The 16,796-nt window shown below is 38.1% G+C and overlaps 1 protein-coding gene across 1 annotated transcript in view; it reads left to right on the top strand.

The window, feature by feature from the left end:
• Positions 1 to 6,917: 6,917 nt before the first annotated feature.
• The window catches only part of LOC140136241 (trafficking protein particle complex subunit 8-like), a 73,586-nt gene continuing 63,707 nt past the window's right edge, over positions 6,918 to 16,796 (top strand). Inside the window, 1 exon segment of the mRNA XM_072157965.1 lies at positions 6,918 to 7,213. Within this exon segment, the coding sequence (XP_072014066.1) occupies positions 7,057 to 7,213 (157 nt within the window). The 5' untranslated portion in view covers positions 6,918 to 7,056.

Genomic DNA, 16,796 nt, shown 5'->3' with positions numbered 1-16,796 from the left:
GTATAAGAGAGAGTGAGGGTCTGGTGGGGTATTAGAGAGATTGTGGTCCAGTCTGGTGGTGTTTTAGAGCGAGTGAGTGTCTGGTGGAGTATAAGAGAGTGATGGTCTGGTGGGGTGTTAGAGAGAGTGTGGGCCACGGGCATAGATATTCGTGTTTGGTTTTAGAGCGAGTGAGTGTCTGGTGGAGTATAAGAGAGAGTGAAGGCTTGGTGGGGTATTAGAGAGAGTATGGGTCAGCCTGTTGGTGTTTTAGAGCGAGTGAGTGTCTGGTGGAGTATAAGAGAGGGTGAGGGTCTGGTGGGGTATTAGAGAGAGTTTGGATCAGCCTGGTGGTGTTTTAGAGCGAGTGAGTGTCTGGTGGAGTATAAGAGAGAGTGAGGGTCTGGTGGGGTATTAGAGAGAGTGAGGTCCAGTCTGGTGGCGTTTTAGAGAGAGTGATGGTCTGGTGGAGTTTAAGAGAGAGTAAGGGTCTGATGGGGTATTAGAGAGAGTGTGGGCCAGTCTGATGGTGTTTTAGAGCGAGTGAGTGTCTGGTGGAGTATAAGAGAGCGTGAGGGTCTGGTGGGGTATTAGAGAGAGTGTGGTCCAGTCTGGTGGTGTTTTAGAGAGATTGATGGTCTGATGGGATATAAGAGAGAGTGTGGTCCAGTCTGGTGGTGTTTTAGAGAGATTGATGGTCTGATGGGATATAAGAGAGAGTGAAGGCTTGGTAGGGTATAAGAGAGAGTATGTGCCAGTCTGGTGGTGTTTTAGAGAGAGTGAGTGTATAGTGGAGTATAAGAGAGAGTGAAGGCTTGGTGGGGTATTAGAGAGAGTATGGGTCAGCCTGGTGGTGTTTTAGAGCGAGTGAGTTTCTGGTGGAGTATAAGAGAGAGTGAGGGTCTGGTGGGGTATCAGAGAGAGTGTGGTCCAGTCTGGTGGTGTTTTAGAGAGAGTGAGGGTCTGGTGGGGTATAAATGAGAGTGAAGGCTTGGTAGGGTATTAGAGAGAGTATGGGCCAGTCTAGTGTTATGAGCATTACATGTATATCAAAATGAAAGTTTAAAACAAGGGGTTTCACATGGTGCTCACCAAGTTTTTGTTTGTGAATAGGGAAGGGGTTAGGTGTGGTCATCACGGGCATAGATATTCGTGTTTGGTCAAACACAACTGTGGTTTCTAGTTCTCCTTCTCCTTCTTCTCAAGATCAGTCCTTTGCACCCCTCTAGCTCAGGAATTAAAGTAACCCCTGGGCCCATACTTGGTACAATGATGGCCCATGACCCCTAGATACATCCTAGGGTACCCCCGACCCCAAAGGTCAAAGGTCATGGGCTACAGGGGGCAATATGTGTAAAACTTCAAACAGCTCTAGCTCAACTACTATAGCGCCCTCAGGGTTCATACTTGGTACAATGATGACCTATGACCCTAGAAGTATGCTATGCTAGCCGCAACCCCAGAGGTCAAAGTTCATATGCTTTAAAAAGCAAAATAGGTACGACCGGTTAACACAGTGTATCGCAATAGGTAGCATTTTGGTAGCTACATGTATTTGCTATGATGAAGGCTTCAAATATACGTCAAGACGTACAATGGGGTTAAGAGGTTAACCGCTTAAAGGGACACAATGTTTTGGGATTAAAGGGGTATTCTCCAGTCTGGTGGTGTTTCAGAGAGAGTGAGGGTCTGATGGAGTATAAGAGCGAGTGATGGCTGGGTGAGGTATTAGAGAGAGTTGGGGTCAGCCTGGTGGTGTTTTACAGCGAGTGAGTGTCTGGTGGAGTATAAGAGAGAGTGAAGGCTTGGTGGGGTATTAGAGAGAGTATGGGTCAGCCTGTTGGTGTTTTAGAGCGAGTGAGTGTCTGGTGGAGTATAAGAGAGAGTGAAGGCTTGGTGGGGTATTAGAGAGAGTATGGGTCAGCCTGTTGGTGTTTTAGAGCGAGTGAGTGTCTGGTGGAGTATAAGAGAGAGTGATGACTGGGTGGGGTATTAGAGACAGTTTGGGTCAGCCTGGTGGTGTTTTAGAGCGAGTGTCTGGTGGAGTATAAGAGAGAGTGAAGGCTTGGTGGGGTATTAGAGAGAGTATGGGTCAGCCTGTTGGTGTTTTAGAGCGAGTGAGTGTCTGGTGGAGTATAAGAGAGAGTGAAGGCTTGGTGGGGTATTAGAGAGAGTATGGGTCAGCCTGTTGGTGTTTTAGAGCGAATGAGTGTCTGGTGGAGTATAAGAGAGAGTGATGGCTGGGTGGGGTATTAGAGAGAGTTTGGTTCAGCCTGGTGGTGTTTTAGAGCGAGTGAGTGTCTGGTGGCGTATAAGAGAGAGTGAGGGTCTGGTGGGGTATTAGAAAGAGTGTGTGCCAGTCTGGTGGTGTTTTAGAGCTAGTGAGTGTCTGGTGGAGTATAAGAGAGAGTGATGGCTTGGTGGGGTATTAGAGAGAGTTTGGGTCAGCCTGGTGGTGTTTTAGAGCGAGTGAGTGTCTGGTGGCGTATAAGAGAGAGGGTCTGGTGGGGTATTAGAGAGAATGTGGTCCAGTCTGGTGGTGTTTTAGAGAGATTGATGGTTTGATGAGGTATAAGAGAGAGTGAAGGCTTGGTAGGGTATTAGAGAGAGTATGGGTCAGCCTGGTGGTGTTTTAGAGCGAGTGAGTGTATAGTGGAGTATAAGAGAGAGTGAAGGCTTAGTGGGGTATTAGAGAGAGTATGGGTCAGCCTGTTGTGTTTTAGAGCGTGTGTGTCTGGTGGAGTATAAGAGAGAGGGGGGGTCTGGTGGGGCATTAGAGAAAGTATGGGTCAGCCTGATGGTGTTTTAGAGCGAGTGAGTGTCTGGTGGAGTATAAGAGAGAGTGAGGGTCTGGTGGGGTATTAGAGAGATTGTGGTCCAGTCTGGTGGTGTTTTAGAGCGAGTGAGTGTCTGGTGGAGTATAAGAGAGTGATGGTCTGGTGGGGTGTTAGAGAGAGTGTGGGCCACGGGCATAGATATTCGTGTTTGGTCAAACACAACTGTGGTTTCTAGTTCTTCTTCTTCTTCTCAAGATCACTTTTTGCACCCCTCTAGCTCAAGAACCAAAGCAGCCTCTGGGCCCAAACTTGGTATACTGATGGCCCATGGCCCTTAGCATCATCCTAGAGTACCTCGACCCCAGAGGTCAAAGGTCATGGGCTACAGGGGGCAATATGTGTAAAATTTCAAACAACTCTAGCTCAAGAACTACAGCGCCCTCAGGGTTCATACTTAGTATAATGATGGCCCATGACCTCTAGAAGTAACTTATGGTAGCCACGACCCCAGAGGTCAAAGGTCACAGGCTACAGGGAGCAATATGTGTAATTTTTTTAAACCGCTTTAGCTAAAGAACTATAACACCCTCAGGGTTCATGCTTGGTACAATGATGGCCCATGACCCTTAGATATTTCCTGAATTAACATCGACCCCAGAGGTCAAAGGTCATGGGCTACAGGGAGCAATATGTGTAAAATTTCAAACAGCTCTAGCTCAAGAACTACAGCGCCCTCAGGGTTCATACTTGGTACAATGATGGCCCATGACCCTAGATGTATTCTATGGTAGCCACAACCCCAGAGGTCAAAGTTCAAAGGCTTTAAAAAGCAAACTAGGTACAACCTATTAACACAGTGTAACGCAATAGGTAGCGTTTTGTTAGCTACCTGTGTTTGCAATGATAACGGCCCGAATCGTACGTCAAGGAAATTGATCACTTAACAAAAATATCCTTAAAAGGGAATGTGTAGGCATTTTGATATTGGTGCCTTGGACCACCTCAAAAGGCTGTCATTGTGGGACATGGAGTATGGTTGGTTAATGGGTGTTAGGAGGGTTAAGGGTTGTCACGGTTTGTAAGGGGTGACCAAGGGGTGGTCACCAGTTTTTAGATTTGGCGCCCAATTGGGCGCTTTTTTTTATTTTAAGTGCTATGAGGATGATTCTTATATCAATTAAAGCTTATAAAAAGGGCTTCCATATAATGGTTACCAACTTTTGGATTTGGCGCCCAATTGGGCGCTTTTATATTTAAGGTGCTATGGGGATAATACTTATATCAATTAAAGTTTATAACAAGGGCTTCCACATGGTGGTCACCAACTGTTGGATTTAACGCCCAATTGGGCGCTTTTTAATTTTAGGTGCTATGAGGATGATTGATACTTATATCAATTAAAGTTTATAACAAGGGCTTTCACATGTTGGTCAGTAACTTTTGCATGGGGAGTGCTTGGTTAAGGGGTGGGGTCACGGGCATAGATATTCGTGTTTGCTCAAACACAAGTGGTTTCTAGTTTCCCCTTCTTCTCCTCTTTTCTTTTTCTTTCTCCTTTTTCCTCTCTTTCTTTTTTCTTCTCAAGGCATTATTTCCTCAATTTTGACTGTCATTTCCTAGGAGCAGAAGAAGAAGAACAAAAAAACCCGACCTATCTAGGCCTACAATTTATATTTTATGTTACGCCAATCAAACTATTTTTTTAGGCCTTAGTTGTAGTTTTTAAAATTCACATTTTAGCACATTAGTCATTATTAGTTTTCATATTTTAATAGATTTTTTTTCTTTTTTTCTTTTAGGCCTACATTCAGAAAAAAAAGTCTGCGAAACGTACCGTAAAATGGGGTAACTTCGGTCAGCGGGGTAACTTTGGTCGGTCAAATATATTTTTTTAGATGGTCATATTTTCGTACAGCAATATTGTTTTTAGTCATATTTGGTGTCAATTTGTTGAGAAATATATTTTGAAGAAATTGTAGTCGCTCATGTCCAACTTCCTTGAAATTTACCAAAAAATCGGGATTTTTGACCACGGCAAAAATGAGTATTTTTTTACATTTTTTTCAGAAAAATAAAAATCGATATTTGTGAGCAACGATTTGTGCTTGATTAATTTTGCAAGGGGCCAAATGTCACAAAAAACAAAAACTTGTCCATATAGGCCTACAGCGAAGATTATTTTTTATTTTTTTTTCTTCATGGAAACGAATGCAATAATCTGACCAAAGTTGTCCCAAATGCGGGGTAACCTTGGTCAGGCTATTTTTAACCCCTAGGGCATCCTTACAAAATTATTAAAAAATCTTTTTCAACTTCAAGGTGTAGAAGGGAACCCTAATGTTATAAAAAGAGTTAATTAGAAATATAATTGATTTTGTTTGGAAGCAGTGGTTTAAAAACTCTGAAAAGTGCCCAAAGTTACCCCATTTTACGGTAGCCGTTTTACCATTGATTTCTGAGACTATACAGTCAGCCGCCTGGACAACCAATTCTTTAGAAATGCTTAGTCGCGCTAAAAGTCGATCGATACATGTAAAAATCAGCACAATTCAGAGATACACCTTTTTGCTATGAAATTAATCTTCTCGGTCAAATATAAAGCAATATTTTTTTTTTTTCTTCAGTAATGTCAGTTAAAAACTTGGTGCTTGGATATACATTTTTTTAAATCCTGGTGTTAAAATTAAGCATCAAATTGTGTCTTTTAGTGTGATATTTTTGATTTTTATAGGCCTTGAATTCGCCTGCGAGCTTTTCACGGAATTCATGTTTTAGCGTCTCAAACTAACATAGTTTGCTAAAGAAAGATATTTCCCACCTCTGTAAAGCACATCGTGTGGGTCTATATGTTATAGTTTTGTCAGAATCTCCGTTTTTGTTTTACCCTTTTTCCATTCATGCTCCGAAAATGTCAAACTAAGTAAAAGTAGGTAATGGTGAGTACTTTTATCTCGAGAGCAACCAGCAGAAATAGTCGATATTTCCTTTGTTGTTATCCAGGTCAATTTTTCATTGAAAGCAAATTGCCCGACCAGCGATTAAATCCCCAATTGGGTGTTCTGGTTAAACATGATCAGTAGGAGCGCTTATAGGTCTGGGAATTTCTTTGCTATATTGAAGTTCTGGCAACACTATAGCCATGCCGGTATTCCTATTAAACCCAGGGATATCGATCCACAATGCTAGTACTTTAGCCTTAGATTTCACGTGTTGATTTTGAAACTTTTTCAGCCGACAGTGAAAGATGGTGAAATCAAAACGGAAATTCTGACAAAACTATGATATATCGCTCACGGTGATGTGCGTTAGAAAGTTGGGAAAAATCCTTCATTAGCGAACTATCTTACTTTGAAAAGCTAAAAGGTTGATCCAAAAAAGGCTCGCGGGCAGAGTTTAAGCCTATCAAAATCGAAAATCTTACACTAAATGACTAAATTTCACGCCTAAGTTTAACACTAGGATTTGAAAAAAAATACAGTATCAAGCACTACAGTTTTTCCTGACATTTACTGAAACAATGAAAAGGATTGCTTTTCATTTGGCCGAGAAAATTAATTTTACAATGAAAAGGTGTAACGCAAAATTTAGCTCATTTCAACACCAAATTCGATCGTTTGTATTGCCTCATTCAATGACTGAGTGAGCCTTGCAGAACAAAAGAATCGGTTGTCCAGGTTGCTAACTGTATAGTCTCAGATTGATTTACTCCTGAGACAAACTTTTTTCTTTGGCCTAAGGGACCGTTCACAAACACTTGTTAGGGGGGCCTGATGCAAAAAGGGGGCCCTGAAAATTTTTGACCCTCCTAAGGGGGGGGGGGGCTGAAAAAATGAACACAAACTTTCCTGGGAAAATTGAGTTTATATGCTTTTCTATGGGGTTGACCCATAATTTTCATGTCAAAAGGGGCCTGAAATTGTTGAGGTCTGTAAAGGGGACTCCGAAAAATTTTTGCGATGAATTTTTTTTGCATCAGGCCCCCCTTACAAGTGTTTGTGAATGGTCCCTAAATAAAGAAACTTTGCATCTGCCAAACTTTGAAGTCTACTATTATGGACCAGGAAAGTTGAATGGACACACCCCCTTATTGATAGAAATTCGATAATTGATTAACATTATGTATCCCACGATGCATTTCGCAGAGGTGGCGTAAATCCAAGATGGCGGACACCTGACCGAGAGAAGTCTACGACATCGGGACAGCATAATCTCATATTTTGCATAATAGCACAAATTTGCAGCTGTGTTTGTCCGTTGTGGACGTTCCTTTATTGTATCTAAGTGCAGGTGATACGATAAAATGGCGCAGTGTTCGCAAAGTGCCGTTGAATTTATTCAAAATACGTTCGGACCGATGGTTGCAGTTTTGTGCAGCCACGACGCAGAGGTTCTGGCACAGAAAAACAACCTGTCATTTGTGGAAATGGTCCGACCTTTTTGCAAATTAACCTCTGAAGGTATGAAGACTAAAGAAGTGATATAGCATATGTTAGAAAACATGTTTACATGATAGTATTAGCCCCAAGTTCCCGGCCCAACAATGCCCATTTGATAACAACAATCATGACAATCTTGTCATTCATTTAATTCATGATGTTCATGTTGCGATTGATTGTTGCATGTTGATAGGAATTACCTAGTGCCGTACTATTACGCTGACTTTCGTATTCGGCGAGGAGGACGATTTTGACCTCCTGGTTTGTTTACAAACAGAGAGGTAGACAAAAGACTGTTCCGCTTGTCCAAACACTCAAGTATCAGAAGGATGGTCCACAATAGCGTGATTCACGTAACATGAATAGGGATTAAAAAGCTGTCACGTAGAGCCATGTGATGCTATTGTACAATTTGCCATCAAGATTTCATACGAAACAGTTCAGACCCAGTACAGGATCATGTCAGAAATTAATATTTTGTTCTGGGTCTGATTATTCGGACTAGGAATTGCCGTTGATAGTACATGTATGTGCTGTCATGTCTGTAGCTTTTTTTCTTGCCATGCTTGTAGGCAATAGACTAGACTTGCTACCAGTCCTATATGCCGTACCTACTACCTACTAACGTGTAGCGGTGTTTCGGTACACCGAATAAAACCGGTGCTATTGAAGCACCCACTCGACGGTGGATCAAAGCGTTATACACCGTGTACACCGAAAATTTTGATGGTTTGGTAGACACCAAACTAAGTTTAATAACACCGTCGCCCATCGGTGGTTTTTGATGTTTATGTTTAATACGATGTTTTTAAAATTGAGTTCTTACTTGGAATTACACTTGAGTATCGCTAAGTTTCTCAAAAGTAAGTTAAACACCGTCACGCCCATCGGGCGGTTTTTGATGTTTTTAAAAGAGAGTTCTTACCCGGTTCTTACTTGGAATCACACTTGAGATCGCTAAATTTCTCAAAGCGTCCGACAAGACCGTATTCATGCACGGCAATCGATTTTGTGTTGATTATGAGCTGTTTACAATTACAAAGCATTATTATAATACAGGCAGCGTTCAGTGGCATGTCCGGGGGCTTTGGGTGCTGTAGCTCCCGCACTTTGTTAAAAATCATGTAAAATCAGCCGCTTTTAGCCATTAAGCCCCTGCTGCATAACTCTGAAAGCCCCTCTGAGCCCCCGCATGAAAAGATCCTGGACACGCGGTGGCATCCATCACACGATGGGCGATTCGCCTCCAACTCTCTAGAATCGCCTGGTATAAAATGAACCACGAGAGCAAAAAAAAAAAAAAAAAAACCAAAAAGTGACACACTCAAAAAGATTCAAATCACAATGTCAAACAATACTCAAATATTCCTTTGATTTTCTCAGACCATTTCCCGCATAAAAAAACAAAACAAAAATAAATTAAAAATAATAGTGCAAACTTGCTCTGAAAATCGGAAAATTATTCACGAGTTATCAATTCTTCCAGTCCACGTCTAGCCTCTTCCCGATGTCATTGTTTACCATTCACAGAGTGCTAAAATAGCGCATGGTTTTTAGTCACGGCCATGACGGCGAACAGTCACTCAAAAGTTTCAAATGCATTGGCGGCCGGCTCCAAGCCAGGCCCTGATAGGGATATTCCCACAGAAGACCACATGGCGGGGTTGACTTATTTAGTAAGCAAGGGCGGGCGCCCAGTATCATTTAGAGATCTTGATTGTGATTGGTCAGATTTGGATGCCTGTTGTTTGATGATGTCAACAATACCCAAATATGGAAATATTGGGCGTGACAAAGCTAATATACTAAGACAAACCAAGGGATTTCCCCTTTTTGAACGGAAAATCCCTAGACATCCCAATGCTTCAATTGATGAGCTCATGAATAATTAATTAGGCAAACAAACGTCAAGATACTTTTTTATATGGAAAATTCCCACAGTGGAAAATTCTTACAGCATGAGCAATAGTCTACCTTTCCGCTGTGAGTGTGGGACCGGAAAGTAGGGGAACTTTTTACCTCGATATTCTATAAATATGAAATGTTTGTCGTCGGAAAAATAATACTGGCGGACAAATAATTAAATGGATTAATGAGGTCCATCTGCATGATGATCAATTTTTAGAACACAATATTCAACATGTTTACGTAGCTTTTGTTAATTAGTTTGCTTTTATTTATTATTATTATTTAATATTATTATTATTATATTTTGATACATTGATTTTTTTGTAGCAATGTGATCATAAATCCATGCATGATTTTAACGAAATTAAAAAAAAAATTGAGTCCTTGCCGTGTTTCTTTATCTTTCATTTTCTCAATTTCACAATGCCTTGCGTGTTTTCTTGAAAAATTAGGCCGTTTTTTAGTAATTATTTATTCATCTGTTTTTTGTTTTTGTTTTTGATTATCTATTTATTTATTTCAATTTATGGCACTGCTGTCATGTGCTGTGCTTGCGTAATGTTTTTAAATCAAAGTTTTCCATTCTCAGGTTTGAATTAGATTTTTTTTTTAAATAATCACAGCATTTTTGTTTGTTTGTTAGTTTTGTTTTTATAGTACGGTATTATGAAAAAAAGAAAGAAACACATGTATGTTAAAATGATGTCTGAGTGTATTATTTACTTCTCTTGTTATTGTGGATATTTAAAACAACGAAAAATATTCTCATCTATTCAGTTGGTCCAGCTGACGGCACTTGCTTCCAGGGTCGCTAGATTATCTAGGTCAGGTCAAACCCCAATCTATATTTAGACCGCTGATGTGTGGGAAAGTACCGCATACGTGTTTTGATCCCGGTTTTGATTTGGTAGAATTCGTACAGGATAATTACCTGATAATTTCAGAATTTAGAATAACAACGATAGACAATTCCCAGGATATAAACAACGATCTTGGTGGAAAATATATATATCTAAATAGGTAAGAAATGTTTTATGAGATGTGAGGGAAATGCAACTTTATTTATGAGGGTAAAAATGTAGCCTTTCAAGGATTTGAGCATGACGAAAGGGGTATTTATCCGGGGTATTTATTTGGCAAAAACACAAATTTGCCGGTTTCAAAGTTTTTTGGTTTTTTTTTCGTATTTCGAAAATTCAAGGTGCGTATTTTGGCCTCCCAAATTACTTTGTTTGTACAGGAGGCATGCCTACTCTATTATAATGATCGGCAGAAGTGAATCAGAAATCAATAATCAGTATGTCGAGTACGGTGATTTCGACGGTGTTTACACTTGCCATCATTGATTGCATGTGACGTTCTGATGCCTGACATGCCAGTCATTCATTTTCGGTTGACCCGGTTATTTCGGTGTTTTATTTTCGGTGGCGGTGTTGGGTGTTTTACTGACACCGCTACACGTTACTACCTACAGTCTTTTGCAAAGTTTGCTTTCGCACTCATGCCGACAGATAGCGTAAAAAGAACTGGAGGTCACGCCTGCAAGGCTACATGCTTCACATGCATTGCATGATCACGTGATGCTATGGCACAGAAGCCCTTTAACAATTTTTGTTACGCATACGCAAAATTCCTTGCTGTTACATGTAGGTGATAAACTTTAGGTACCGTACCGTATGTTTAGGCCAAGTAACAAAAATAACATGTATATCGTCCGGACTTTTTCAAAAATCGGTGAGGGAGGTCTTTATTATTTGTTATTGCGTTATTTTTTTTACCATTCATTTCTGTGTAAAATTGCAAAATTTTGCAAAGTGTTTGTCAACACATCATCAAATCGGGGAGGCCCCCAGATATTTTTGTTATAAATTTCCCTTGAAGCCTTACCCCTAGCTTGAAGAAAGTGTTTGCAATGTGTTTATAAATGATAACCAAGAACAGAACATGTCTTTTCATCACAACAATTTCAGAAATAAAGTAAGGGAGCAAATAGGAAAAATAACAAAAATATTTGAAAATCTCCAAAAATCAGTGAGGGCTGGGACGGTATACATGTTATTTTTGTTACTTGGCCTTATACATGTAGGTGAATTCAAATTTGCCATCAAACTGCATCATTTTATATACCGGTATCAAATTAAAGCCCTTGAGTAAAGAAAGCCAAAACTGAAAACCTTTTTGTCATATATGCACTTTCCGTAGCAAAGTTATATCTTGTCAAAGATTGATTTTCATCAAAAAGATTCTGCTAGCAAAATTCCCCCAAACAGCATTTCGGTGGTGTTTCTAGATCTTAGTCTCATGATGCAGGCCTCGAAATAAGCCAGAATTTCTGAGGGCCATTTGGGCCCTTGATCTTAAATGTTTGAGGGCCCTCGCAAAGTTTTGTGGGCCCGAATTTGGGCCATTGATTTAAAACCTATGTTTAGTATAAACCCCACAAAAAAGTGAGCAAATTGCCACAAACTTTGTGGGCCATTTGGGCCTGCCAGATGTGCCTTTTGTGGGCCCTCACTGATTTTCAGGGGCCGAGGACCCTTGGGCCCTCCTTATTTCGAGCCCTGCATGATGATAGCAGCTTTTTTTAATGGAACTGCTATCAAAATCCCTCTAAAATTCCATGTGGCCGTGTGTCTTGAAGTGGGGTTCCTTTGCGTTTAGTTAGTAAATTTCTAGGTTCATGATCATTTTGCATTGAAACATTCATAACTTCCAAATTATAGATCCTATCATAGCAAAAGTAAACATTTTCTGAATGGAAAACGTCCAATCTTTCCAAAAATGGCATCTAAATTACAGTAGGGGTAAGTCTAAATCAGGTAAAAATCCAAATATGTACATGTATGAAAAAGTTGTCAAAAAGTAGCACCTCCTCAAAATGATGTAACATCCAAACCATAGCACCTATCAAAAAAACAACCTTATTGGTGCAAAGTAGAGGCAATAACCCACCCAAAAATGTATACTTTGATAGAGTTACACCTACTTGATGTACTTTTTTGATACACGGAATGACACGTTACAAAATTTTCCATCAAAATTTGAGGAAAATACAAAAATAATACTTGAACTGCTACAAGGGCCTCTTTATACTAAAATCTTAGTGTATTCTTAAAAACATTAATACATTTGCAAAGTGCAAGCAACAACCATCCTAAAAATGTTTACTTTGATAAGGTTACACCTAAATAGGGTACTTTCTGTGGTGTGATGTCACTTACGGTACACCGAAACATGCCGACATAAGATGTAAATTTTGTTCAGTTTAAAAAAATTAAAAGAACCAATCTCTTGTGTTGACTTCAAAATGTAAAAAACTACAGGTAATAACTACAAGTTTAACTCACTTCAGATTCTTCCCTGCAATAGCAGTCTTGCTTGCCAGTGATGTTCAGTTTTTTAACAGAGCAAATTATGTCTTCATGATCAGCTGAGTTTAGGACATACAAATCGAGTTTCTTGATACTTTTGTTGAGATCAAGTCAAACATAAATTATATTATAATTATTTAATTAATGAATTAATGAATTAATGAATTAATGAATGAATGAATGAATTATTAATTATTAATTAATATTAATTAATTAATATATCACAAAACAAATAGATCTTAATTGTAATTTCAGGTAATTTTTCAGCATGGTTGGCAAAGGTCAAAAAATAGATTTTGCTTATACCTTGCAGGGTTGAAGTACTTTGGTAGCCTGTTACAGTGACGAGCAATGTTCGTCCATTTTTTGCTTGTTGCCATGGTAACAGCCAATTCTTTGTTTTATGCAGTTTTTAGTCAAATTCAGGGTTAAAAAAGTGAAATTTAACCTATTTTGGCTGGCTAATTGCAGCAATACATGACACATTTTTGCAAAACCAAATATTACATGATATAGACCTATCTCCATATGTTGCGAAGAAAGTTTGCAATTTTTTTTAATATCATCTTTATGTCTTTTTTTGGACCTGGCAACACTGCAATATTTCACATAGTGAAAAATGTGATATTTTACCCCATCTTTGCATCGAAAAAATCTATATGCCGGAGCACTCTGGATATTGATATTATAGCAGGTGGTGAAGGTGACCTGGCCCCACTCATATCTGATGAAAACAGCTTGGGCACTTGTATACATTGGAAGCAGTGTTGCCATAAAATGATACATTTTGGCAAATTTAACAAAATGAGATTTTCACAAAATATGATATGAATTGTTACACAAAAGCAGGTTTCTTAAGATTGATTATATCTTTCCATATCCTTATGATGAAGGTGTCTTAGTTAGACTCATTTCCAAAGAGAAAAGCCTGTTATATTGTATATCAAAAATCAGTGTTGCCAGAAAATGATGCATTTTGGTAAATTAAAAATGTGATTTTTCACAAGCTATGCTATAACTTGTTACACTGGTGCAGGTTTCACATATCTCTCCTTAGTCATATGATAAAGGGGTCTTTGGTTCACTCATTCGTAATATAAAAAAAAGCTTGTTATATTGAAAATCAAAAAGCAGTGTTGCCAGAAAATGGTGCATTTTGGTAAAAAATGGGGTTTTTTTACAAACTATGCTATAAATTGTTACACTGGTGCAGGTTTCACATATCTCTCCTTAGTCATATGATAAAGGGGTCTTAGGTTCACTCATTTGTAATGAGAAAAAGCTTGTTATATTGAAAATCAAAAAGCAGTGTTGCCAGAAAATGGGTTCATTTTGGCAAAATTGAGATTTTCACAAAATATGATATGAATTGTAATTACACAAAACCAAGTTTCTTAAGATTCATTATCTCTCTATATCCTTATGATAAAGGGGTCTTCGGTTGACTCATTTCTAATGAGAAAAGCTTGTTATATTGTATATCAAAAAGTAGTGTTGCCAGAAAATGATGCATTTTGGTAAATTAAAAAATGATATTTTTTACAAACTATGATATAAATGGTTACAGCACTGGTGCAGGTTTCACATATCTCTCCTTAGTCATATGATAAAGGGTTCACTCATGAAAAAGCTTGTTACATTGTAAATCAAAGAGCATTGTTGCCAGAAAATGGTGCATGTTGATCAATTTAAAAAATGAGATTTTTACAAACTGTGATATAAGTTAAATTGTTACCCCGATGCAGGTATCTTGTGTCTCTCCATATAAAGGAGACTTATGTTCACTTCTTTCCCATAAGAAAAGTTTGGAAAATTGTAGGCCTATATCAAAAATAAGTGTTGCCAGGATAATAATATAGGGTGTAAAAAGAAAAGTTTTGTAAATTGTATATCAAAAAGAAGTGTTGCCAGGAAAATTACATTGGGTGTTTGTAAAAAAGGTGATTTCAATGTTTTATGCTAAAATAATTGTATTTTTGAATATACCTAGCCTATCTATGTCTATAAGGGCCTTTTGACCGTGGCAATCACAAACAAGAACTGTCTTTAAAAAGGTCAACGCCACGGATGAAGGTTATGTTTCATAAAATTATTTTGCTTTGATACAAAGTGTCTGAAATGTTGATAATTAACTTTTTATGTGGAATAATTAATACTAATAGGGTGTGAAATACTGGTATTTCTTGGTAAATACCACCAAGGTATCACTGGGAGATAACGTGAAATGCTGAAAATTTTCATACCGAAGCTGTATGTAGGCCTACTTTAAAAATTGAGTGTAATTAAAAAAAGTTTATAATCCAAAAATACATACTCAGTTTACCTAAGATTTCCATGAGATGTAAGTAAAGAATATAATAAACATAATTTCCCCATAGAGGGTGACACTCCTCCTAAGACCTGGGTCAATATCTTGAAATCTTTATCTTAAAATGCCAAAAAGGTATGACCCCCTGAGTGGTGTCATGCCAAGAAGGTATGACCCCCCACTCTAAGTGGTGTCATCACTCAGGGGGTCCTACCTTTTTGGCATTTTGAGATATTCTGTACTTATACCTCTTTCATTTGACAGCACTCGGGAGGTCATACCTTCTAGGCACTTTGAGACATGAAAAGGACCCATATGATTATTGACCTAGGTCTTTTTATGAGTGTCACCCCCGGGTGGGGAAATATTTTATCATATACTTTACTTTTTTCTCTTTCCCTTGACACCACTTGGATGTCATACCTTTGTGAAATTTCAAGATATGTGCATTTCACACGAAAAGTTTAGTCGGTAAGTTAGCCCGGTAAGTTAGTAAGTAAGCAAGTAACATTCACTATGATAGGCTTATACCATTTCATGGCTCAGCAGAAACATATCCAGCACATTTCATATCTTCCTAAATTTAAATTATTCAAGTTGAATAAACAACTTCATCTCTTTTCTGAAAATATCCACATCTTGAAGGCCATCAGAAGAAAATAATAAATATGCAAACGAAGCAAATTCCTATTACCAACTTGGAATCATACCATACTCGCCCAATTGTGTCACAGAGTAGCACCCAATTTGGTTCTTGGTCTTGAAATATTGTAGTTAAAAATTGTTCCTTTTAAATATGCGACATAAAAACCTAATTCTAGCAGAAACAATCTTTACAGGTAGAAAGCTATACCAATATGGGCAAATTTACTATGGACGACACTTGATCCAAGATAAAATACACCTAAATTAATCAATTCCTTATTATAGGCCTACTGTGTCATCTTTTGACAATATGAAATGACAATATGAAAAGTTCATGAACACGCTGCAGAATAAATTCCAGTCATAAATTTATTCAAAGCACAATACCTTCCAATACAGGGTGTCTCTGAAAGGCCTGTAAAGTCAGAATTGTTTTTTATTTTTATTTTTTAATTCATGAACCAAACAAGATTAGATAATGCAATAAACAAATGTCATAGTACAAACCTTAATAATCACATAGTAAAAACTCAGTATTTGATTTTGCCAAAAATTTTCTGGCAACACTGCTTTTGATATACAATATAATAAACTTTTCTCATCGGAAATGTGTGCGCCTAAGAACCCTTTATCATCAGGATATGGAGAGACACAGGAAAAAAGTTTGAAAAAACAAATCTCATTTTTTTTAAATTACCAAAATGTAGCATTTTCTGGCAACACTGCTTTTGATATATACAATATAACAAGCTTTTGTCATTAGAAATGCATCATTCTGGCAATACTATTTTTTGATATAAAATATAACAAATTCTCTATTCGGAAATGAGTGAACCTAAGACCCCTTTATCAATAAGGATATGGAGACACACAAAAACCTGCATCAGTGTAGCAATTTATATCATAGTTTGTAAAAATCTATTTTTTAATTAACCAAACTGCACCATTTTCTGGCAACACTGCTTTTTTGATTGACAACATAACAACCTTTTCTTATCATTATGACTAGGAAAGATATGTGAAACCTGCACCAATTTAACAATTTATAGCATAGTTTGTAAAAAAACCCAATTTTTTTACCAAAATGCGGCATTTTCTGGCAACACTGCTTTTTGATTTGCAATATAACAAGCTTTTCTCATTAGAAATGAGTGAACCTAAGACACCTTAATCATTATGACTAAGGAGAGATATGTGAAACCTGCACCAATGTAACAATTAATAGCATAGTTTGTAAAAAAACACCCTACTTTTTACTAAAATGCAGCATTTTCTGGCAACACTGCTTTTTGATTTGCAATATAACAAGCTTTTCTCATTAGAAATGAGTGAACCTAAGACACCTTAATCATTATGACTAAGGAGAGATATG

Source organism: Amphiura filiformis, chromosome 16 (genome assembly GCF_039555335.1).
Source record: "Amphiura filiformis chromosome 16, Afil_fr2py, whole genome shotgun sequence".
NCBI classification, from domain to species: domain Eukaryota; kingdom Metazoa; phylum Echinodermata; class Ophiuroidea; order Amphilepidida; family Amphiuridae; genus Amphiura; species Amphiura filiformis.
This window is presented reverse-complemented; position numbering and strand designations above follow the sequence as displayed.